Source organism: Cucurbita pepo, chromosome 20 (genome assembly GCF_057944985.1).
Source record: "Cucurbita pepo subsp. pepo isolate OVF chromosome 20, ASM5794498v1, whole genome shotgun sequence".
Classification (NCBI taxonomy): Eukaryota; Viridiplantae; Streptophyta; class Magnoliopsida; order Cucurbitales; family Cucurbitaceae; genus Cucurbita; species Cucurbita pepo.
Genome location: NC_141817.1, coordinates 2,671,232 through 2,695,989, shown reverse-complemented (window position 1 = coordinate 2,695,989; position 24,758 = coordinate 2,671,232). Strand labels below are relative to the sequence as shown.

General features: G+C 36.2%; 6 protein-coding genes across 7 annotated transcripts; 3 read left to right on the top strand and 3 right to left on the bottom strand.

The window, feature by feature from the left end:
• Positions 1 to 1,032: 1,032 nt before the first annotated feature.
• Positions 1,033 to 2,623, top strand: LOC111783526 (protein DOG1-like 1). Its single transcript, XM_023664454.2, has 2 exons — positions 1,033 to 1,737; positions 2,283 to 2,623. The coding sequence occupies exons 1-2, from the start codon at positions 1,154 to 1,156 to the stop codon at positions 2,521 to 2,523; spliced, it is 825 nt and encodes a 274-aa protein (XP_023520222.1). The 5' UTR covers positions 1,033 to 1,153; the 3' UTR covers positions 2,524 to 2,623.
• A 436-nt stretch (positions 2,624 to 3,059) lies between these two features.
• Positions 3,060 to 3,906, bottom strand: LOC111783340 (transcription factor-like protein). The gene has a single exon (XM_023664267.2). It carries the CDS (start codon positions 3,841 to 3,843, stop codon positions 3,097 to 3,099), a length of 747 nt encoding a protein of 248 aa, XP_023520035.1. The 5' UTR covers positions 3,844 to 3,906; the 3' UTR covers positions 3,060 to 3,096.
• A 1,393-nt stretch (positions 3,907 to 5,299) lies between these two features.
• LOC111783567 (uncharacterized) lies at positions 5,300 to 8,615 on the bottom strand. The gene is made up of 4 exons (XM_023664494.2): positions 8,340 to 8,615; positions 6,755 to 7,819; positions 5,787 to 6,677; positions 5,300 to 5,696 (listed from the first exon to the last, which is right to left on the bottom strand). Exons 2-4 carry the CDS (start codon positions 7,763 to 7,765, stop codon positions 5,646 to 5,648), a joined length of 1,953 nt encoding a protein of 650 aa, XP_023520262.2. The 5' UTR covers positions 7,766 to 7,819; positions 8,340 to 8,615; the 3' UTR covers positions 5,300 to 5,645.
• Positions 8,616 to 12,929: 4,314 nt separating this feature from the next.
• Positions 12,930 to 13,795, top strand: LOC111783307 (uncharacterized). The gene has a single exon (XM_023664229.2). The coding sequence runs from the start codon at positions 12,936 to 12,938 to the stop codon at positions 13,677 to 13,679; it is 744 nt and encodes a 247-aa protein (XP_023519997.2). The 5' UTR covers positions 12,930 to 12,935; the 3' UTR covers positions 13,680 to 13,795.
• Positions 13,796 to 15,680: 1,885 nt separating this feature from the next.
• LOC111782814 (trihelix transcription factor ENAP1) lies at positions 15,681 to 19,335 on the top strand. 2 transcript variants are annotated; one of them, XM_023663622.2, is made up of 3 exons: positions 15,681 to 17,088; positions 17,834 to 17,869; positions 18,894 to 19,335. In XM_023663622.2, the coding sequence occupies exons 1-2, from the start codon at positions 16,260 to 16,262 to the stop codon at positions 17,848 to 17,850; spliced, it is 846 nt and encodes a 281-aa protein (XP_023519390.2). In that variant the 5' UTR covers positions 15,681 to 16,259; the 3' UTR covers positions 17,851 to 17,869; positions 18,894 to 19,335. The 2 variants fall into 2 exon arrangements, with proteins under 2 accessions (XP_023519390.2, XP_023519391.2); XM_023663623.2 differs by lacking the exon at positions 17,834 to 17,869 and having other exon boundaries at positions 15,689 to 17,088.
• A 1,121-nt stretch (positions 19,336 to 20,456) lies between these two features.
• Positions 20,457 to 23,531, bottom strand: LOC111782816 (protein LIGHT-DEPENDENT SHORT HYPOCOTYLS 10). Its single transcript, XM_023663624.2, has 2 exons — positions 22,791 to 23,531; positions 20,457 to 20,817 (listed from the first exon to the last, which is right to left on the bottom strand). Exon 1 carries the CDS (start codon positions 23,411 to 23,413, stop codon positions 22,847 to 22,849), a length of 567 nt encoding a protein of 188 aa, XP_023519392.2. The 5' UTR covers positions 23,414 to 23,531; the 3' UTR covers positions 20,457 to 20,817; positions 22,791 to 22,846.
• Between the last annotated feature and the right edge of the window lie 1,227 nt (positions 23,532 to 24,758).

Sequence of the window (24,758 nt, the reverse complement as noted above, 5' to 3'; positions counted from 1 at the left end):
TCTGTAAGTCATTTACGAATCTTTGGTTGTGTTGCTTATGCTTTGAAACATCCTCAAATTCGTCAAAAGCTTGAAGAAAAATCTGAAAAATGCATTTTCATTGGCTATTGTACTCAATCAAAGGCATATAAATTATACAACCCCATCAGTGAAGAGATTTTAGTTAGAAGGGATGTAATATTTAATGAAAATGTGAGTTGGGATTGGAGTAAAGAACAGGAGCAGCAAAATATTACAGTTGAAGTTTCCCCAAATGAAGAGACAAGGGTCAACTCCAGTGCATCTCCCAGTGCATCCACTGCAACACAAAGTGTGTCAAATTCATCATCTTCAGAATCACTGAACAGCAATTCTTCTCTTGAAGAACTTTCAGATGAGACACCTCCAAGGAAGTATAAATCTTTAGCTGACATATATGCATCATGTCAATTTGCTCTTACTGTTTCAGACCCTATGAATTATGAAGAAGCAACTGAAAAAGAAGACGGGAAGAAAGTCATGGCAATAGAGATGCAGTCCTTTAAGAAAGATGAAACATGGGATATGGTTGACCTACCAAACGAAAAGTTTTATGGAGATTTACAAGAAGAGGTTTATGTAACACCGCCAGAGGGATTCATAAAGGAAGACAAAGAAACAAAGGTATACAAGCTGAGACAGACAATGTACGGATTAAAGCAGACGTACTTACGAAGGCCTTGTCAGAAGAAAAGCTCTATACTTACATCGGCAACTTTGAATCATGGGGGAGTGTTGAGATATGATTCAAAGTATTCAAAATGAAGATATGATTTGAAGTAGTTGAGATATGATTCAAATATTCAAACTACCAAGATTTTAGAAGATTGTTAGTAGATTTGAATTTATCTAGATTTGCATGATTTACTATTTCTGGTTCAGTGTATTAGCTATAAATACTGGAATTGTGTAACCCTCTAAGCATCAAGTCAGTAGACATTAATAAAGCACTGCAGCTTCTATCTATTTTATCTATTCCTATCTCTTTCACTATCCCTCTTTCCAACAAGATATTGGGTTATATTCAAATAAACAAATGAATTGACACCAATATGGAGACACTATATAAATTAGCAGAGTATTAGGGGAAGCAAGAAAAGGCAGAACAGGCAACCAGCTGAGAGGGCTCCAATCCATGGCAATGGATACCAGTAGTGGTACCACACACCAAGAACGTTCCCGGTGCTGTTTCCAGGAATGGATGCAACTTCAGCGCCAAGACCTGACCCTCCTCCAATCGCTTCACAAAAAACCAAATCACAACGACCACGAAGAAATCAAAACCCTCATCTGCAGTTGCATCGCTCATTTCGAGGATTACATCTCCACTCGCAGCCGCTTGGCTCAGGAAGACCCATCCACCTTCTTCGCGCCCACATGGTGCACGTCCTTGGAGAATTCCCTGTTGTGGATCGCAGGGTGTCGCCCCACCATTTTCATACGCCTGGTGTACGCGCTGAGTGGGTGCGAGGTGGAGGCGCGCCTACGGAAGTGGATGGAAGGCATGAGGAATAATAATGATGATCACAATAATAATTTTAATAGCATTAGCAGTGGTAGTGATAGTGTGGGGGAGCTGTCCCCGACCCAGATGAAGCGGGTGGATGAGCTGCACATGAGGACCCTAAGAGCAGAGGAGAAACTGACGAGCGAGATGGCGAGCTTACAGGAAGAGTTAGCGGACCAGCCGATTGCGGTGATCGCGAATGAGATGGAGGGTGTTGGATGATGGAAGTCCCACATCGACTAATTTAGGGAATGATCATGGGTTTATAAGTGAGGAATACTAACTCCATTGGTTTGAGGCCTTTTGGGAAGCCTAAAGCAAAGCCATGAGAGCTTATGCTCAAAGTGGACAATATCATACCATTGTGGAGAGTCGTGTTCGTCTAACATGGTATCAGAGCCATGCCCTAAACTTAGTCGTGCCAATAGATTGATAAATCCTCAAATCCTCAAATATCGAACAAAGAACTCCTAAAGAAAAGGAGCCAAGCCCCTCCTCGAAGGCAGTCAAAAATGACTAAGACTCCAAAGGAGTCGAGCCTCGATTAAGGGGAGGCGCACTTTGTTCGAGGGGAGGTGTTGGATGATGGAAGTCCCACATCGACTAATTTAGGGAATGATCATGGGTTTATAAGTGAGGAATACTAACTCCATTGGTTTGAGGCCTTTTGGGAAGCCCAAAGCAAAGCCATGAGAGCTTATGCTCAAAGTGGACAATATCATACCATTGTGGAGAGTCGTGTTCGTCTAACAGAGGGGACTGGGGAGATGAACGAGGAGGCGGAGATGGCTCTGAAGGAGCATGAGACGGCAATGAGAGGGATTATGGAGAAGGCAGATGAGTTGAGGCTCAACACTCTTAAGGAGTTAGCTTTGGAGATTCTGAAGCCACCACAGGCCCTCCAGTTTCTGGCTGCCAGCAAGAAGCTTCATCTCTGCCTACATCAATGGGGCAAATGGAGAGATGAGAAGCATGGAAGAAGATCATATTGTGACTAAATCCATCCATTAATATATATAATAAAATTATATTAGTATAGAGGAAGCTAATTACTTTTTTCATTTGGGAAAAAAAAAAAAAAAAAAAAAAAAAAGACAATGTTTGTTCCTGTTTTATTAATATGTTGAGTTTTAGCAGAGTTGATTAATAATAATATTTTAGCAGCTTCAGTTGAACTATAATGAAATGCTTATATAATCAAAAGACATTACAAATCCAAAAAGTACGTGTTGTTGTTTATGATTGATTATGTAGTCTGTTTGTTGGCATCAAATTCATCACTAAATTACCCTGCTGCTCAAAGCAGAGGAACCATAATCCACCCAGATTATGAACATTGGAGCTTCAATTGAAACTAAGCAAAAGAAAATAACCCATCAAATTTGCATAAATGATGGAATTGGTATGAGAATTTAATGAGCAAAACTTTAAATGGAATCGAATCGCACTGTTTTTCGTATTTATAGAACACCACTAGAAAACAGAGTGGCAGAGCCAAATTAAGAGGAGCAGAAAACAGAGAGGAAAAAATGAATGAAATTAAGGAAAGATCATTATTATTATAATTATGGTTATTGTTTTGTTGGTGGTATTTTTGGGAGACGTTTGGGTTGCCCCCATTGCCTGAGGCGAATCTGGATGAGAGAAATGGAGGCCAAGAAACGAACGCATTGCAATGGCGTAAGCACCTCCAAAATGCCCTTCATGGTCTTCAGCCTTACGCAGTCTGCAGCCTTCATGGTCCTTTCGAGGCCAAGCAGCATGCCCTTGATGGCCGCATCGACTAAGCCCTCCACCTTCCCCACCACTGCTGGCATCGGATCCCCATTCCTGCGTCGGGTCTCCAGCCTAGAGAGCTGGACCATGTGGTGATCCGCAAGCGCCATCTGCTGCCTCTCCATGTCTCTGTCCACCCTGTCCTCCTGGGCTTTGATCTTCACGCGGAGCTGCTCCAGCTTAAGGAGCTGATCCGGGGAGAGTGCGGAGGGGAGGATGAGGCGGAAGGCCATCGAGGGCTTCCATCCAGTGACCCAGCTATAGGCGGCCTCCAAGGGGGTGACCCAGGAAGGGGAAAAGAAAGCGAGCACGTCCTGGTGGGCGTGGGCCCATTTGACGGTGTAGTAAAGCTTGATATGGGCGGTGAGCTTTGAGACCAGGCTGCGGAGGTGGGGCTCTTGTTGTACTTCCATCATGCCACCGCTGCCGCTGCCGCCGCCGCCGCCTGTGGAGGCGTAGAGGAGGTGCTTTACCAAGTCTTCCAGTTCCGACACCCAGCTCTCGAAGAAATCGGAGAATCTCTCTTCCACTTGGGTTCCCATTTGGGATCCAAACCAAAACCGAATTCAATTATTATTTCTTCCAAAATGGAACTGGCTGGCCCCCTCTACAATGACATATATGATAAATAGTACCTCTCGGCCCACGTGGAAGCCATTCAGCAGCCCACGTAGGTGCTGCGCTGGGAATCCACGCATGGCCTACAAACGCAGAAGTGGAATTCAAGGAGCCAAGTGACGCTTCGCATTCACCAAGGGAAACATACTTAATTTCTTTATCCTTAAATTACCATTCCTTTCTTAACTATTTAATACTTTTTAAAAATCAATTTATAATTGATTTAACTTTCATTAAACATTTAAAGATTTGCTTAGTAACTTATAGAGTTCAGGAATAAAATAATTAAATATGTTTTATGACTAAATTTATAAGTTAAATTTCTCCATTTATTTATTTTATTATTAAAAAAAAAAAAAAAAATTAAATGACTGAAAGTGGAGATTAATTAAAACACACGACAAAACCAATGCTTTGACTAATATTATTTATCAATAATTATATGAATCCAGAATTCCTCTGACCCTGATTTTATTTTTTTTGTAACCAATAGACAGTTTAATAGTCAAAGTCGTGTGTTGATTTGATAATAAGTTTAAATTATATATTTTTTGATAAAAATATCTAAAAATTTGTTATTTTGTGTGTTTTAAATGGAAGATATTATTATTAAGAAAACTTTTAAATCCACGTAAATATAACTTAATTAATCAATGACTATGTAATAAGCGTAGCATTTGGGGGCAAATGTGGAAGAGACGAAGAGTGAAACCGCCCACAGGTAACCCAAAATCTGGGGCTGCTTGCTTGCGACGTGCTCCCACCTCAATCCATTTCCTTTTCTACGTGGACTTTCCCTTAGCTTTTTGGTCTTCTTCTTTCTTTTACAGCCGCTTGCCTTTTTTTTCTTAAATTTATTCCCTTTTCTTTAGGGAACAAATGAATGTAGACCATCTAAATGAATGTAGACCATGTTATAGATTCACCGTTTATTTTTCCAAAGCAAGAAGGCCGCAATAAATGGTGCCAACAATTTTCTCCTGACACCCACACTCTCAAAGAGGCTATACATTTGTTTATAGATATATATTAACACCCACAAGCAACATACTATACTTGCAACATTCACAGACATTTCATCAAACACCTTACGGGAATAACATAACTACCCACCAATACGATCCTCCGTTCGTCATACCGATGTCCTTCATCTATCTATTTAAGTAGTGTTTCTTTTGTTTGAAGCTTTCCAATGTGGGACATTCATGACTTTGGGCAACCTTGTAATATGGGCCGTTTGTAAATTAGGTTGTTTCTGCAGGAATTGTCCCACTTAAGTTATTTCCCCTCAAATCCTGAATACAAGATGATTGAAATAATTTGATAAAAAAACAGATGAGAGGTCAAGTTTTTGAAACCCTCAAATTTAAAGAGGGCTCAAGCGACAATTTATTGACAAACTTTCATTCACGTAAACTACTTAATACACCCATTACTTCAAATATACAATGCAATAAGCTCACAGTCACAACAGCTCTATTGATTCCTAGGCTGCATTATACAGAGTTCATTCTATGAATATGAATATGAATATTTCATCGGCCACGCCCATGCATGCCTTCACATAAATATCAGAAGACATAAAAGGAAAAGGGCAGAGCTCAGATCCTCCCACCAACTTATTCAAAATTTTTAGAGGAAAAGGTACAAAACCATGCTGATCTATAATAAACTTTCACACAAACCCAATCAATCAATCTCTAATCCACCTGAGTGTTGCAGACAACTACTTCAAATTTTCTGTTGTTGAATGCTGAGAAACACGAGATATTAATTCCTGAAAACAAACCATAAAAGAAAAGGGTTAGTTCTCTTCTCCCAAGCCGCCCAAGTTGTTCCATGTATGTTTGCAAGTTCATGACATTACCTCAGAGTAGCGAACGTGATCGTGACGCAAATTCGAAGATTTTACAATGGTTTCCCACTTGGTACTGGCTGATGTTCTTGGGCTCTGCGGCTTTTGATACAACTTGTTTCCAAGATTTGATCTTTTTGAGGAAACTGAAGGCAGTGTACGCCACAGCCAAGACTCGGAAGGAGACTTTGGTAATGGTGGAGGTTGAGCAGATATCACTTTGACACTTGTTGGATCTTCTACTTTGACTAGCTGATAATTGGTCTTGGAGTAATGTTCTTCATCAGCAGTACCCACATTAGAATATCCCACTTTGGAGCCATCATCAATAGCATCTTTGCTTTTAGATTCTGCAGCTTCACGCTCCAGCCTCCCTTCTTCAACCAGAGTTAAGCATTTTACTTCTAGGAAAGAAGGCTCCACAGTGGTACTTTCTTCCATTGCTCTGCTCTCAAATGCTATCTCATTCTTCCCACTACGACAATCAAATTTCTTCTCCTCATCCAAATGGGTTGAATTAAATGGAGGATTTGTTTCAGTAACACTTGCAATATCTATATAGAGTGTCTTCTCTATTAGGGGACTTTCCATGTCAACCCCGTGTCTAGTTGCTCGAATGGATGGTGTATCATGAAAGTCAGTATCACCTTTAGATTTGGAGATAATCTCAACTTCTTTAGGAACTACAAGTGAATGCTTCCTACAAGGAGACTGTGGCGCTTCATTCCGGAAAGGAGAAGCAGCCCTAGAATACCTGAAGGGCGAAGACCTACCTCTCATTTGCCGGTCGGTCGAGGAAGGAAAATGTTTTGATTCACCAGCCCACTTTTCTTTAACCTCCGGCAGCTTAGGTGATCCAGCAGCAGCTTCTGGTTTTTGTTTGTAAGCAGCCTCCCAAGCATGCTGTAAGATGTAAAGTTTACCGGCAATTATACTTGAATGCATGAATGGGAACAAAAGGAAAGTAAATAAACACTAACCTTGTTGATTTTTTGGCTGTGTGAAAGGTGGTGCATTGCTCTGCTTCTCATTCCGTGCACAGGATTAAGAAGGCCCAAAGAGTTTTTGAAGCATATATTGGGTATTAGACCACAACCTCTAGCTGATATATTAACTGAATTGTCATATTCATCATCCACAGAGACAGAGTCACTCTCTTCATCTACTTCATCTACTAAATGTACTTCATCTTTTCGATACTGAAGTAAGAGGGTAGAGTCGAGTCGTTTAAGTGGAGACATCCTCCTATTCTCAGATGTCACCTTCTTAACTTGTCTAGATTGTTCAACTGCTACAAGTTGCTTCTTTAAGGAATACCTAGCAGGCTCCAAAACCATTGCCTTGGCTGCAGGCAAGAAGCGGTTCATCATGAAATCTCGAGTTTGAGGATCTGTTCGGAATGTTCCTGATGGTCTCACCATGGGACCATTGTATCCACTTAGACCACTAACACTACAGTTGTTAATAGAGAATGAACCAGTGAGGGACAGTGTCTCACGTGCATCAGAAAAATCATCGTCGTCGTCGTCGTCATCATCATTCTCAGTCTCAGATGCCAAGTTCCTTGCATCACTAGCTTTGCTCGACTCTAATCTCACGACAATGGCATTAGAAGAAGTTGCCTCAAGCCCATCTTGATGACAAGCTTCCATTTCCGTACTATGATTTTTAACATCCACAGCCCTCCGAAAGGAAAGCCTTGGAGTAGAACAAGTCCTTTCAGGAGGCTGAGGCAGCTGAACCTCATGTGAGGCGGAGCCACTATCATTCTTAGCTCTCCCTGGAATATGCTCCCAGTGAAAGGGAACTGCAACTGGTTCTGTAACTTGCTCTAAATTGAATTGTGGTCTAGAAACCGGAAAGGTACTCCGTCTACTAAGTTGGGAATTCTCAGATTTCTTTTCATTCACTTTAGCTAAAGAACTAGATGCCTTAGAAAATCGCCTCACAGACATGAGCGGTGCATTAAAATTGAGTTTTCTTTCCTCCATTGCGTACCCAACCAACAAAAACTATGGGAAGAAAATTAAACTACCGAAGTAAGTCTGCAAGAAAGATGAGAGCAAAAGTCACCAACACCGCCAATTTTGACTGGAAAAATAAAGCTCATCTGATAAACCCTTTTACTAGCCTACATTCTGGGCTGGTTTTAACTCATGTCCGATCAGACACGCACAAATCAAAGATCAAATTAGCAAGAAAATTCATTCAGAAATTCTGGGGGGATCAGATTTCATAGAGAAGAAGATTCAACAGCAACCCAGTTTCCAGTTTCCCCAAATTCCCATAGTAGGAAGATAACAAACATGTGGGGGTAGTCAGAAAATGGAAGGATGGAAATTAAACATCTAAATCCGTAAAATTAAGCGAACCCCAGATGAGAATTCTGAGCCCCACCCCCTGAAAGTATGTCCAAATGCGAAAACAAACGCAAAAGAGATAACAAATTGAACCGATTTCAGAGATTACGAGACCCCAATGAAAACAAACAGAAGAGAAGACAGAGCATTAACGCATTTTACAGAGAACAAAACAGACAGAGCAGCAGAGAGAAGATAGTATTACCAGTAACAGGGAGAGACGGCCAAGAGAGAGAATGATCGTCCCTGTTAGAAGGAGTCCATCCATATATGATGGCGTGTAGTTAGGGAAAATGAGAGACGAGAAAGTGAAATGAGTGACTTTTTGAGCGCCAAACTGTGAGTGTGTAGTGTGTTTGGCCCGTTGCTTTAGGCCGATGATGGGGGTTTCAATTCAATTTTTCACGCGCTCTCCGCTTTCGACTTTTCTTCGCTCCGACCTCTCTCTTTGATTGTGGTCACGAGGAATACAGTTGAGTAACGACTGATAAAAGGGCGGAACAAGAATTGATTGTGCACTTTCTTCCTTGCCCCGCTTGGTCCACCTACCTTTCTTCTCTCACTGTCTCCCAATTTATTCCTTCAAACCATACACCAAATAATTCATTTCATTACTGGTTCTTAAAATTACTTTTGGTCAAATTCTTCCCAATACTTCCATAATAAATATTTGATATCCACAAATGTATATATTTTTTTTCTAACTTTATGTACGTTTATTTTAAATTTAATCCAAAAAGTTGTCTCGTAAAGATAAAGATTGTATGATTACTTACCGAACATAGATTTAGCTGCTGAACATTCCTATATAAAATATATAATATGTTACCGATCTTGGGTGTTTGCTAAACAATATTTATTTTATCCATGGGTTGATAATGAAAGATTTAATTACGTAGAAAAATACAAAATCCAATAAAATATAGAATAAACATTGATTTTAGAATTTTGTGTTTAAAAATGGTGGGTGGTTGGATTAGTTTAGTGAAGAGCTCCAAAGGTTGTCTTAATATTCCTCCTCTGATTGCGGAAATCTGTTGGGCCAATCACATGCATCCCATAAGTCCTTGGCATTACCCCCCAAACATTCCATCTCCTCCAAATACTATGTTTTCTAAATTATTGCCACTTTTAAGATTCTTATTCATTTTCTTTTTAAAATTTTTCAAATTTACAAATTAAATATTAACTTTTTTTTTTTTTCTTGACCCATCGAACTAAATATTTGTGTCCAGATCGTTGATTTTCTTTTTAAAAACAAGTTTTCTGTAGCTGGTTGTGATACGCTCAACAAAACATTGTCTTGACAGACTATAACCTCAAACTAAAAAAAAACCACCGTCTCAATTTTTTTTTTTTTGATATTTTGGTTTTTAACTTGGTTTTGTCTTTAATTAATAGATGAGGGATGTCAAATCATATACTCAATAATTTTTATTGTCTTAGTTATATTATTATTATGTTTTGTTTTGTTTCATAGTGTTTTAAATCAAATCAGATACCCAATAAAGTTATTGTCTTTATATTCTAAATAATATTATGTGAAAATTGTTAAGTGGGCATTAAATGATTTAATATAGTAATTTTGTTAAAATACCAATATTAATGATATCACCAATAATTAATAAAATATTATCTATATATATTCCTATTTATCCTCAACATCATTTTCATAATTGTGTTTCAATTTTTGTCTCTTCCCAAAATTTATATTATTGAAATTTTAATTTAAAACATCTCATTTTCCACGCTCTTTGTAATTAATTACGTTTCATGGATCTGCAGGCCCAATAAATGAGATTGATAATAGATTTAAAACTGGGCCCCCATTTCATGCTAAATTTGGCCCATTTGATGGTAAAGACCAGCACATGGGTCTCGTCATCGAGCCGCTTGACGCAGGACTTTGACGACAAGCGCGAGCTCCCTAACGGATGGTGCAGCTCGTAAGCCTGTGGGTTGTGGAAGCGATGGACCATGGACCACACAAGAGCCAGAGGCGCGTGAACCACTTGAAAGAGGGTTCGGTTGGCGGTTGCAGTACATAATTCGAAGATGACGGTGACGGTGACGTTTCAAAAAGTGGGCCGGATCCATACAAATTGGGCCGATAAATGTGCTTAGCCCAGTATATGTATAGATGTATATATGTGTGTGTGTATATATATATATAGGTTATTTATGTAGATTGATGTTTGTTTGGTTGCGGTAGGTGCAAAGAAGGGCAAGAGGGTTGCTTTGTGACAACGAAGTGTGGGAAGGCCCACCCAACATCGCCCCCTCATGTCATGCTTCTATGTGGACTCCAACCATGTTGGACAAATTTCACTCACATCACTCCCAACACTAAATTAAAACCCCCTTATATTCCTTTTCACCAAATTTTAATTTAATTAACTTTGTATCTATTTTACCCCCACATAATAATATTTAACATCCTATTTTTTCTTTAAATTATTTTTAAAAAAATTTCACGAATACGATCAGAGACAGTCACCAACCGATTTATGTTTTTTAGTACCAAAAAACAGAATAAAAAATAATGAATGATCATCATACATACATTCACTTTTTTCCTCTCAACAAAACCAAATACAAAACAACAAACAACATGCACAATGTTTTTTCGTCTGTTTTTTATTTTTAAAAAACAGAATAACTTAATTAAAAAACACTATTCTTTAAAAAAAAAAAAAAAAAATTAAACAAATTTGTAATGAAAAACTTATATTATTATTATTTTTTTTATTATTTTGATAAAGTTGAAAGTTTATTTATTTGTGGGGACATAATTACCCAGCATGGTTCCGTAAATTTAGAATACGGTCGATTTGGGGTGGCCACCGTTTGGAGTTTTCCCAAACAATCTCATTTCCGCTGTCTATATTTCTTTCGACTCAAATCATTAAATCTAATTTCTCTCCACATATATTTCATACCAATTTTCCATTTTTAAACATATATATAATCAAATCAAATTAAATTAAAAAATAATTCCGAGCGATTAATGATAGCATGTGATCATTCAGATCTACATTTATTTTTATTTTCATGTTTATATTTCTATCCATTTTATTTTAATTTATAAGCTCTACGCGAAATTTAAGTAAGTTTCGTCTTAATTTTTAATACTGATAAAGTTTAGAGAAGAATCGAAAATAAATAGAGTCGAAAGGGGAAGGTGTAATAAAGGGATAAGAATGGTAATCCATGTGGGAAGGGCGTTAGATGGACCCTAACATCTCCATCTTCATCTTAACCTATTAAATGAGTTGTGGGGGCTCAATTTGGATGGGACATTACTCAATCGAGCCCTGACTTTATTTGTGTATAAATATGGTACATTATATATTTAGTTCATGAATAATTACTTTTTTATTTTTTTAAAAAAATTGTGGGAGGGGACACTCAGTGAAAGACAGGATGGGGCTAATGGAGGCATCTATATGGTCAATTTGATGATACAATTGTAAGGCATCAAATCAATCGGTTTGAAGTTTATTTGTTTGAAGGTGATCAACATGCTTCCATTTTATTCCCATCATGTATCTAACAATACCAATCATGAGCGCTTATACTCAACGTGGATAATATCATACTATTCTAAATAATGGTGGTTCTTAATATAATATCAAGAACATGTTGTTGTAAAGGGTCGTGGTTCTTAACAATGATAAGATTTAAAAGACGAACCGAAAGTGAGAAAAAGAGCAATGAGAGGTGACTTTCGAAGGAATATGGCGAAAGTCTCACATGGTGATGCTCGGGGATATTGAAATATGATACACACAAGATTTGCTCTCTTTCTCTACAAATATATTTCAATAAGCTTCCAAAACAAAGTGTCAAAGTCTTAGTTTTCTCAATCAACCAATCAGAAGTTGACACTTGTCAGCCCCCAAAACCCTAAATTAATTATTGAACTTGGTGAGACAAAGAGAGGGCCCTAATTTCACACATCTCCCAAACCCTCAAAACTCCCCATCTTTATGCTCAATTATTAATGCACAATTTTCCATCCTTTTTTATTTATTTTTTTTTATTTTAACTTTATGGGATGATTTAATTTTACCCTTTTCACTTACCTTTGTGCTTCAATTCTTCTGTACTTACAATTCATTTCAAAATCTCATCTTTATATTCTTACGATATTTTGGTCAAATTTAATTATCCACTTATTGACTTTTGGGAAAGTTTATCGAGTATTGATATGATGGTTTTTGACTTAGATCTTTGAATATGAATATATGAATTTAAACCAAAACAATCGGCTATGATTTGACTTCTTTACTTCCGTCAAGTGGCTAATTAGTGGGAGGGACATTTATAATTAGCAGTATTATATTCAAGAAGCAAGAGAAGGCTCGTATGAACATAATTAAACTAATATAAATATTATCTCGATCCATAGATCAAACATTTGAATCTCGGTAAAAAAGAAAATATTGGAATATGATAAATCATATTATATTTAATTGTTTATACATTTAAAGATTTTGTGTACGATCCAAAAAGATTACCATAATTTGATATGTGAAGTTTCATGTTGATTTTGAGAGAAGAGACAACACTTGCTGAAAAAAAATGAATTTTCGAACTTCGAAATTGTGATTCTAATTTGTTGAACGTACCTAGTTACGATGATTTGCGATTCTTTTTTATTTCATTCATGTATTAATGTGATTAATATAAATTAATGTATTGATATAAAGGTTTAAGACATAATAAAGTGGAAGGATGGATGATGTGTACATAATATAAAACATTAATCAATAAATAGGAATGAAAAAAGAAAAAAAAAATGAAGTTTTGTCTCTCGATCTCTCTCCTTTCCTCTCCCATATTCCGTTTTATTAATCTCTCTCCCAGATTTTCTCTTTCCTTCGACTCTCCAAAGAAACTGAATTTATTAAAAAAAAGAAAAAAGAAAAAAGAAAAAAAGGAGATGAGGAATAGCATAAGATGCTGCATATCTTGCATTCTACCATGTGGAGCTTTGGATGTGATCCGCATAGTACACTCCAATGGCTACGTCGAAGAAATCAGCGGCTCAATCAAAGCCTCCGACGTCATGAAAGCCCATCCCAAACATGTCCTTAAGAAGCCCTCCTCTCCCTCCTCCTCCTCCTCCTCCGCCGCCTGCTCCGATGACGCCTCCGCCCTCCCCAAGATCGTCATCGTCCCACCGGAAGCTGACCTCCAACGCGGTAAGATTTATTTCCTCATGCCACTCCCTCCCAACCCTGACAAGCCTCGCTCCCGATCCTCCTCCCGAAGAAAGAAGAGAGTTACCAATAACAACAATAAAAATAATCATCACTCCGACCGAACACCCCCCGCCGCCGCCGCCGCCGCCGCATCGGCCACCGCCGATCCCGACGACAACAACAACTCCATTTCCATGTCCAACCTCCTCGTTTCCGATCAGTACCTCTCTGAAATACTCTCCGAGAAAGCCTCCACCCACCGCGAACGGCGGCGCGGCCGTGTCGGCGTCTGGAGACCTCATTTAGAAAGCATTTGTGAGTCACCCAGCGATGTCTAATAACCGGCTACTCAGGTTGTGGGTCTTTTTCCTTTTTTTTTTTTTTTTTTTTTTTTAAACATAAAACCATATATAAATATATATCATCATAATTAAATTCCATTTCTTCAATATCATGATCATTCCTTTCCCCCCAAAGCCCCTTTCCAATTTCACCAGATTGATTGCAGAGAGAAGGATCTGAAATTAAGAATGTGGTAAATTTAATTTTTTACTAATCTATTTTTCTGGAAATTTGTGGATTTTTTAATGCAGTAGTCTAGAATTAATTCAATTATAAGCATAGTTTAATTGATATAAAATGTATATTATTTCTGTGCATGAACATAATTTGGAGTGATTGTGATATGATGATGATTGTACAGCTGCAATAATATACTTTCTATGCTTATTTTTATGGGCCATATGCCATCATTTTTTTCTTTCCTATTTTACACTTCATAATACCTCATGCTTTACACTTTTAAACTAAGCTCTATATTTCAAATATATTTATACATATTTATAATTTTATTTTCCTGATTTTGTGCATCGCGTATGAATTAAATTAAATATTTTAATTAATCAGCATTATGGTTTTTATCGAACCCCACAAGCCTTGGTCATTTAAATGCCATTAACTATCCTATCACTTTAAACGTGGGCCTCTCCACCATAATATTTAATTCTAATTGTTATGCCAAATTTTAGGATTATAAAAATCGCATTTCTTTATTTAAAAAAAGTCATATGCCTTTATGCCAGTTTTTTTTATTATTTTTTTTTTATATATATATTAACATTTGTATATATTTTATTAAAAAAGATAAGATATGTTAAAAATAAGTGAATGATTTTTTTTAAGACAATAAGAGGAAATGATATATAGTCACACTCTTTTGAGCCCCACATCAAACACAAAAAAAGGTTGTCATCATAATTATTTGATGATTATGCCATTATAGATTAACTATAACACTCCATAATTTAATTATGTTAATTAGACTATGGTTTTTTTAAATAGATTTGTCAGGTGTTTAAATTAAAGTGGGAGAAATTTAGTTAGGTGAAAATAAATTTGAATTTCCATTATTATTATTATTATTATTTTTAATATTGTATGTATGGTTTTTATATTCTTTTCTTTGTGCACTTGACTTGGAGGCTCCAATGTTTGTGTTTAAAGGTTGAATCTTTTTATCTACACACTTTTGTTGATATTCTCGGATTAGTCTTTGATTTGTTGATCTTGTGAATCCTTAATATATTGTGCTTTTAGAAAAGTTGGTCTAAATCTTAAAGTTTGGTAGTTTTAAATATTTTGAGTACAAGAAAAAACAGTAACTTTTTTCTTGTTTAAATTCTGATTTAAAGATACTTATTTAATCTATAATTACCCCAAAATTAATATTATGTAATGATTAAACGAATTTTGTAACTAATATTTTGTGCAGAGAATTTTTATCTGTTTAGGGCCGTGGACCAGTATTGGCCTTCTAGGAGCCCAGGGTCCTGGCCCAATCCCATATCAAGTTCCATTATTTATTTGTAATTACACAAATAACTAATCGAGAAAAAAAAAAAAAAAAAAAGAAAGTAAAAAACACACGTAAAGAAAATTGATTTTTTTTTTTTTTTTTTTTTTTGTTGAAATTTTGGTAAAATTATTTAATAGTTAAATTTATTTTAGTACAAAATTTTAAAATGAATTTAGGAACAATTTTACATTATTTTTTGGGTTAAAATTAGTAGTGAACAAAGTAGAAAATGAAGCGAGGTAAAATTTAATTAAATTTAGGATGAAATTTAATGAAATGGAAGTGGATACAAATAACAAAATTTAGAATTAATTATTATTATTATTTTTTTTTTCCAAATAAGTAGTATTATTTAACAATGAAAAAAAATATCCGTAAAATAAAGAAAAAGAAAAGAAGGTAGTTTTCCGGTGGCTGCAAATCCTGCATTTAATAAAAAAAAAAAAAAAAAAAAAAAAAAAAAAAAAAAAAGCAGGCGAGAGAGTTAGTTGGGGCGGGGGCATCCACCGGACGAGAAACGACGACCGAAAAGAAAAGAAAAAATAAAAAATAAAAGTACAGGCAGGTGGAAGGGGGAAAAAACGATAATGGGGAAAAAGAAAAAAAAAAAAGGCGTCGACGGCCGGCCACGCGCTTGCCGCGTGAGATTCCACGTGCATCGTAGTCAATGAATGCCCGGCCAAAGGCAGTCCCACGTGAACCCTCTCCGTTTCGGAAATTCCTTCTCCCGTGCCCGCTGGCCAGGCCGCAGTCTTCCCGCTTGTCAGCGACCCCACCTTCCCTCCTCACCGTCCGCTTTCTTTTGGGCCGAAGCCGAAGCCGAAGCCGAATCCGAGCCTTTCCGACACACTAACCAAACCATGACCCAACCCCCCTCCCGGTCCCGGCCCGCTTCCTTTTCGGTTCCCTATCCCTATCCGCTTCCCATTTCATCCCCGGCGATATCATCGCCGACGCTCCCTCTTTTATACCTCTTTTACCCATTCCCTTCGTCATCTTCTTCCCCTTCTCCTTCTCCTTCTCCTTCTCCTTCTTCTCTCCCTTGTCTCTCTTCTGAGTTCTGATGGGGGATCTCACCGATTCTCTCACCCCTTCCTCTGCTAACTCCCGCCAGGTTCCCATTCGCGAAGACTGTTGGAGCGAGGATGCTACCTCTACTCTCATCGACGCTTGGGGTCGTCGTTTTCTCGACCTCAATCGTGGAAATCTCCGCCAGAAGGACTGGCAGGACGTTGCCGATTCTGTCAACTCCCTCCATGGCCTTACCAAGAAGACCCATCGCACCGATGTTCAGTGTAAGAACCGGATCGACACCGTTAAGAAGAAGTACAAGACCGAGAGGGCTCGGGTTGCTGCCTCCCATGGCAGTTTTGTCTCCTCTTGGCCCTTTTACGCTCGTCTTGATGAACTTATTGGCCCTACTGTCTCCATGAAGAAACCCTCCTCTCCTCCTATGGCTCTTCCTTTGCCCTTTCGGAAGACGCCACCCCCTGCCGTTGCTGCTACTCCTGCCGTCGTCGCCGTGTCTCAGAAGCGGACTGCCGCAGCGATGGACGACGGGTATTTTCGGAGAAATTACTCGGCTATAGCGGCTGCTGCTGCGGCGGCTGCATTGACGGAGGAAGAGGAGGACGACGAAGAGGAGGAGGAGGAGCGAGTAAGCGACGACGAGGAGGCGGAAGGGGAGGGCATGAGTAGGTTGGCAAGAGCAATTAAAAGGTTCGGGGAGGTGTATGAAAGAGTGGAAGCCGAGAAGGTGCGGCTGATGGTGGAATTGGAGAAGCAGAGGATGCAATTTGCCAAGGATTTGGAGGTACAGCGGATGCATATGTTTATGGAGACCCAGGTTCAGCTTGAGAGGATTAAGCGAGGGAAGAAATCAAATCCCAGTGGTAAGGCTAAGGGAACTTTCTGCTCTGTTTTCCCATTGAAATCGTTTTTCCTTTTAGCACGAAGCGGAAGTTTGCTCTGTTACAGATTCACCATTTCTTTCAGCGTATTCTGTGCTGACTGTCGTGGTAGATTTAGTTGATCTGATTGTTGTCTAGAATATCTTGGTTTTTGATATCTCTGGAATAGAATGGTTTCCCAAGAAATTCTACAACTTTAAAATAAACTACTAATTTAACCTGGCATGGTCACATTTCAATCTTCTTTCAGAAATGTTTGTAAACTTTTTTATTTTCTTTTCCTTCCATGGACCCACGAGATGATTCTTTAATTTTACTGGTGCTGGTGCCATGTAATTATAATATAGAGCTTATATCTGGATATGGGTTGTGATGAAGTAGTATGGCCTTGCTTATATTGCATTGCTACATGACCAACTCTTTATGTGAGGGCTTTAGAGATTTTGAACATTTAGAAGTGTGCTTGAACAATTCAGTACTGCATAAAGATCACTTGGGCACTAATTTTTTTTCTAGCTTTGTCTGAGTGGACGCCTAATTGTTCACTATGGTCACATTTACATGCAATTAGTGATCACTCTGAACTTTTCTTGGAGAGAATAGGTCCTGACTTGCAAGGCTTTTCTGCATAATACTACAAAGAAAAAAGTAGTGCAGTTATTCAGGTTTGAGGTGATCATGTTTTGGTATATTTATCATATTTGAATGTTGAAAATTTGAATTGCAGAAAGAATCAGAGCATAAGAAAGGGAGAAGAAGTGAGGTAAGACGAGTATAATTGTGGTATAGTTTAATAGCATGAAGAAACAACCACCAGAAGAAGATCTGTACATGACTGGAAATAGAAATAATGAAATCCAATTCCGTTTGAACCCCCTATTGTTACTGATAAGAAAAAAAAATCTTCTTGTAAATTAGAATTATACATTTCTAGATACCTCTGTGCCAGAGTATGTTGTGGGGGAGGGATCCAATTTGAAAGGGGGAGAGCCATTGCCTGAAAAAACTTCTCCGGGTGGATGGTTGCAGCCCAGTTCAAGAGTGCTGACACTTATTAACGGTTTAATATACACATCATGTCTTTTTTCTGTGTTTCAAATAGATAATATAGGACTGATCCTAAGCATCAGAAACTGGGCGAAGTGGAGCCAAGTTCTGCTTTATTTTATATGAGCAAAGTGGTATTAGATTACTGGATTATCTCCTATGGCTATTTTGTTTGTCTTTGACTCATTTTTTAAACTTGGGTTTAGGTACTTAAAAGGATGATTCCTTCCTCAAAATTATACTATTGGATCAATGTCAGTTTCCTCTGAAGATTATAAAACCAGCTCTCTTCTTCATTTCTGATGTAACATGTCATGCGTCCACTCTTAATCTGTTCTTTGGTCTTCTTGGGTTTTACTTATGGGATTCAGGTTCATAAAATGATATAAGATTGTTATCTGCGAGAATCGCAGGTATATAGGAACCCTGTTTCTTGAAAACCTCTTCTACTGTCAAGTTTGCGGTAGCTACCCTTATATTACTGGGGACAGTTATTTGATAATGTCAAGACATGCATATTCATAATCAACTGTCAAAGGGACAAGGTGACCAGAATTATGGGATAAAACATGCATGACATTTACTTGTACATTTCAAGTTACAATATTGCCTTGATTGTTTACTTGTTGCATTCGTTCGAGTTTGAAATAACTGATTCCTGTGCTTTGCTACGCACAAACGTCGTTCATTTTACTTCTTGTGGTTTATGAAACTAAAAAACATTTCTTTTTCTGATGCAGACATCTAGAGGAGGTAGCCGTGTGAGAGGGAATAACAGAGAAACTTCGTTAAGGTACATACACACGGAAGCTGGTATTCTCAGGAGATGATAAAAACTTCTAATTTTAACTTCACAATATGGAAAATTATTTTGTGAAGCTAGCTAAGGCCAACCCCCTTCCCCTCTCCTTGTGGGGGAAGTTAGACAAACTGCTGTAATCGACTTTTAGATGTGAAGCTAGTTTGTGACAACCTTTTATCTTCTAGTTTGAGAATTAGCGTGGTGGATACATTGAGCTTCTTAAAATATCCTATGCCTCGTTTTTAAAGATGTTGTTGGGAAAGCTAATCTGATATGAATGTTGTATACAGCTTTCCCTCATCTTCTCATGTGGTGTAATGGTAAGTGCTCTTGTTTCACTGAACAAATTGAGAAATGTGATAATCTATCTATTATTACAAGGTGGGTGTTTCTTTTACACGTATTTCCATGCCTTATGTTACCTGGGAATACAAAAAGTGTGGTCTTTGTTCATTATATTCTTCAGTGTAGATGTTTTCCAGACCATTGCATTTATTCAGTGATGAATGCGTAGATCGAAGGAAAAAAAGGAATGCAGAAAGACAACTGCGGCAGAGAACAGCGAGATAAAATGTCTGCAGAAGATGCTATCGAGCGTGAGCGTTTTTGTTGACATGTTAACATTTTTATCGATATTTTTACGTATTCGTAGGCTTGACAGCGTTGATTTGTTCGATAAAACCTTGATTGTGATAGGGAGATGGGTTCAAATTCATCTTTATGATTGGAGTTATCATCGAACATGTCATTTTATTGAAGATACGATATCCAAAGGGAAAATGATGATACATTATTAATGTGCCGTCTATAAAGGGCCAACACCATTTGAGTTGCCCCAATATTACAATTCTCACCTCTAAAACCTTAAATCTTGCAAAATATTTTTCAGACAACTTTCAAAGTTTAGGGTATAATTAAAACCTCGTATATTAACACTTGATTGTTAACATGCATTATGATCATTCTAAACTTTACACGATAAGTGCTCTTAAATTTAAAAGATTTCAATTGTGTCTCTACATTATAGATTAGATTCATATGAATATTCAATACAAAAATTAAGATATGACCCAAAATGATGAACACAAAAAGACATATGGGCATGAATCTAAATTAGAAAGATCGAGAGACCTCACAATATCGGGAGTTGTTTCTCTCTCAACATCAACAGAATCTTATATTTATCAAATAGAATTGACATGAAATGTAATGTTATTTCCTACCATAAGTCTAGAGTGTACTTCACTTAAATAAATATGATGTTTTATACATTTTTTATTAGTCATCTACATGAACCTTCGATTCATTCCTAATACAAAGATTTGCTATCTTTAATAACTTTCTAAGTTGAAATGGGACATTATTTATAAAATAAAATACAACAAAAATATACTTTATTATTAGAAAGTATTTAATCCTAATATTATAGTACAAAGAGTAATTAAAATGGTGTAAATACAAAATACCTCAACATTAAAGAAAGCAACCAAAGCACTAAGTATGATGTCACAAATTAATTATATATATATATATATAGAAATGACATTTTTAATCTTAAATGTGAAGGGCAAAACAGTTGATTGTCACCCTCTAATATGGAATAATTTAAAAGTGAACCTAAACTTTGGGTTCTTTTTTCTTTTTTAATTAACTAGAATGGGACAAAACACATTGCTTGCTAGCTAGGCTTGGCTACAAACTATATACTAATTTTTTTTTATTCAAATTCTCTCTTTCTTTATATAATTATCTCTACAACATATATATATATATAATATAATATAATATAAGTATTTTATCATATAGAAAATGCTTCACCTCGTTCCACATTTATACACTCTTCATCCATTGCTTTTCTTGTCCTGAAATTAAGAAAATAATGAAATATTTTTTAATTAGGTTTTTATCAGGAAATATGCAATAAATAACATTTTTTTTAAAAAAATTTGATTGAGAATTTAAGGAAAATAAAAATAATTACACAGAAAGTATTAAACTAAGAGATTATGAAACAACACCTAATTGATTTTTTAGGGTAAATTTAGTAGTTTAATCTATTTCTAACACTCTCGTTTTGAATATTAATTAATATGACATCCAACCTATAAAATATTATAAGGAATGAAAGGATAAATAAAATCTTTTTTAATATATTCTAACAATGATGCTTTAACAAATATAATTTATTTTAGAGTAAAGAAACTATTTCATTAAAATAATGTTAGTTATCAAATTATAAGAATTTGTGGTATATTTTAAGATAGTAAACTAAAAAAATTAGAATTAACATTCATTCTACCCTTTGAATCCAAGAAATTTTTAGATAATTCTACAAAGAAAAAAATAAAATTTCTATTTCAAATTTAAAAAAACAGCACCAAACACAAGTAAGATATAACTTCTTTAAATGTAACTTCGTCTACCCTAAGCATTTATACATATTATCAACTAATAGATATGATATTCAAATTCTTCCAAACTCAAGAAAAAAAAAAGTCAAACTTTAAGTCGACGTATCATGCCTAAAAAACAATAATTTTATAATTTTGTCGATACGAACATAACTAAACTGACATAAAAAATGAGTAAGAGATTCAAATAGTTGAAGTAAAAAAAAAAAAAACAAACAAACAAGAAGGAAAGTTTCGTAGTGTTTGAAGGGTTTCATTTTTAGAAAATATAGATTAAGACAATAATTATTACAAACCTTCCAGCAATTAATGTTAATAATGAAAGTTTGTGTAATGCAATGGCAATGAGGCAACAACACTTGACACAAAAAAAGTTATACATATTATGTTAATTGTTTGTTTAATTTGATCAACAGCACACTAATTAATTCCATTTAAATCAACTTACTCCATATTCAAGAATCTAATGTTAATGGTTAAGGAGGATTTTACAATGTAAACCAGAAAATTAGCATATCTTAACAAATTTAAAAAAGTGAACCCAAATCTATATTTGCCACAAAAAAGAGAAGAACTTTGATATGGATACATTAAAAAAAAAAAAAGAAAAAAAGAAAAAAAAAAAGCTAATAACTAATAATTTATACGACAAAATTATCCACAGCAATTTCATATGACCATCAAACATTCAGACCAAAAAAAAAAAGAACAGTGTTTAAGGAACAAAGTTCCTATATATGATGTTCCATTGATTCCGTACATAAATCAATGTGGGTTTTGTTTGGAAAATTTAGAACAAAATGCAGAGTTTTGAAGTAAGTGAAAGAAGAAGAAGAAGAAGAAGAAGACAGGAAAATTCATATCAATGTATAATCATCATTCCATTCCATTCCATCCATCCATCCATCCATGTATGGGGAGCACAAAATCGCACAGAATCACAAAAAAGCCCCAAAAACATGTAAAAGTTGAGAATTTAAATGAACTATTTAATTAAATCAATAATAATAAATAAATAAAAAACAGTGCTTTGTTTGATTTGAGAGAGAGAGAGAGAGAGAGAGAGAGAGAGAGAGAGAGAGAGAGTAGAGTCCATAGTTGTTTGTGTGTTCGAGAAAATTGATGTTGTTATAAGTTATAGCTCATTGATCCATATTAAAATTAGGGTTTTGTTTGGAAGTGGGTTCTAGGGTTTTTGGTTTACAAATTAGAGGAACAAGTTTTGTGAGTATTTCTGGAATTTAAATTAATTGAGGGAGGATGGGAATCAATTATTGGTTTGAAAATGAAGTGTTTGAGGGGGTTAATTATTGGGGTATTTTAATAATTAAATAAATCCAACCAGAATTAAAAGGACCCAGATTCCAGAAATTGAAATTAAAATTGAAATTAAAATTGAAATTGAAATTTGAAAGGGAAATTACCAGGAAATGAGAAGTGATTTGATTTTGATTTTGATTTTGATTTGATTTGATTTGAATCAAGGAAGAAGCTTGGGTTGGTTGTCCTCCTCCTTGCCCTTCAATTGGCTTCTTTTTCTCTTCTTTTTCTTGTACGGAATCCCTCTTGCTTTCGCTTGACACTCCTTCACTTCCCTCAAATACACTCGAATTGCTCCATTTCCAAAAGGGTTTGTCTCCGGCGATCCTCCGTGCTCCTCGTACGCCGCTCTCAGCCGTCCGATCAGGGCATCTAGGCTGCCCCATGCTTGCCGGAGTGGGCAAGTGCAAGGGGCAGGTGGGTCAGGCTGTCCGAAGAAAACACACCCGTGTAAGTGAACCTTAGTTTTTCCGAACTGGTCCAGGTACCTCATGAATTCCACCACGTGGTTGCAGTTGCACTGTGACAGCGCAACCGGCGGCGTTTGATTCTTCAGATACTGTCCGAACGTGTTCCAGTCCCGCTTTTTCTGCGACTCGTACCGGCTTAGTGCCGCCGACGTTTGCTGCTGCTGCTGCTGCTGATCCGCCGCTGTAGAGCTCCCCGCCGCCGTCCTCGACGATGACCCGGCTTCCGTCGAATCTTTTCTGCCTTCTGTTGACATCATCAATTTGAGATCAAGAAATTAGAGGGGAGAGAGAGAAAGAGAAATAGGAGAAGGCTACAAATTCTTAAGCAAATTTGGCTAAAAAAGAAAAAAATAATATATGCAAAATTTGAGGGTTAAAAAAGAAAAAAAAAAAAAAAAAAAAAAAAGGGTTTTATTGCAGTGGAGAAGAAAGATGAAAATCACATCTCGAGAGAGGACATTACATGGGGCCTATGAAGGTGCTTTTTGTTTCTTTTTTTCTTTTTTTTTTTTCATGCCCAATTTATTTTTATATTCTTTTCTATTATTTTCCCCACTTCCCCATTTATTTATTTCCATCAACTTGCTTGCTACCACAAAATTATAATTTATTATTATTTTTAATTCTCAAAATTCCAATATAATTATGTATTTTTATGATTGTATATAGATATCTATACGTACAAGATTTATTTATAATTGTTATTATCATTTTAATTATCAAATGTTTTTTTTTTTTTTTTTTGTTAATAATTCTTAAGTAAGTGGAAACCTGTCGGTGGTGGCTAGCTGTTAGATTTGGTGTATGTAATTAATCTTATTTTACAAGTTTTTATTTTTTATTTTAATTTTCTTTTTGCTGCAAATCAAAAGGGGAATTATACCGTTCATTGACATTAACTTCATGATAATCCCTACTTAAAATCTTTCTTCTTTAGTAAGTATCATATACGGATAATTTTTTTTTCTTAATATACGGTTGACCCAAAGAAATATACGGATTTTAACCTATAGTTTCACGATGAGTAAAAGAATAATATTCACCACTTTTGATTATTCGGATCATATGGTCTACCACTAGATTTAATATCATAAATATAATGGTTGTGATTATGAGTATCTAGTGTTTGTTATTATACATTTTTCTCTTTCCATCTCCTTGTCTGGTTTAATGATGGAAACATTAATTCTTATTTACGCAACTAGATGTTAATGAACATTATTAAGATACACCATTTTCTTACTCTCAATTTTTTTTTTTAAATAACGTAAATTATACATTAAACCTGAAATTAGATAGCTAGGCAATAAAGTTGAACCAAATTTAGAGTGAGATCCGACATCTATGTCTCTATTAAAGATTCGAAAGTGTGAATAATAAATTGGGTACTTAGTGGATATGGATGTCATTTTCCTCAAATTAATGATTGAGAAAAATTAAAAAAAAAAATATAAAACAATAATAATAATAATAATCCATTTTGCTATCCCATCCCCGGTAAGGCCCCGGTGCGGCAGAGCTGGGGTGGGTTTTGAATTAGCAAAAGTTGAGGGGCAATAATGTGAAGCGTAGGAAAATTAAGGTTGGGAAGTTTTGATAATT

Bases quoted from the DNA above. Each gene is read 5' to 3' on its own strand.
- LOC111783526 (XM_023664454.2), top strand. From the start codon at position 1,154: ATGGCAATGGATACCAGTAGTGGTACCACACACCAAGAACGTTCCCGG. The intron at 1,738-2,282 runs TGTTGGATGATG...TCTAACAGAGGG, and splicing joins ATCGCGAATGAGATGGAGGG to GACTGGGGAGATGAACGAGG.
- LOC111783340 (XM_023664267.2), bottom strand. From the start codon at position 3,843: ATGGGAACCCAAGTGGAAGAGAGATTCTCCGATTTCTTCGAGAGCTGG.
- LOC111783567 (XM_023664494.2), bottom strand. From the start codon at position 7,765: ATGGAGGAAAGAAAACTCAATTTTAATGCACCGCTCATGTCTGTGAGG. The intron at 6,678-6,754 runs GTTAGTGTTTAT...TACATCTTACAG, and splicing joins ACAGCCAAAAAATCAACAAG to CATGCTTGGGAGGCTGCTTA. The intron at 5,697-5,786 runs GTAATGTCATGA...GTTTGTTTTCAG, and splicing joins ATCACGTTCGCTACTCTGAG to GAATTAATATCTCGTGTTTC.
- LOC111783307 (XM_023664229.2), top strand. From the start codon at position 12,936: ATGAAGTTTTGTCTCTCGATCTCTCTCCTTTCCTCTCCCATATTCCGT.
- LOC111782814 (XM_023663622.2), top strand. From the start codon at position 16,260: ATGGGGGATCTCACCGATTCTCTCACCCCTTCCTCTGCTAACTCCCGC.
- LOC111782816 (XM_023663624.2), bottom strand. From the start codon at position 23,413: ATGATGTCAACAGAAGGCAGAAAAGATTCGACGGAAGCCGGGTCATCG.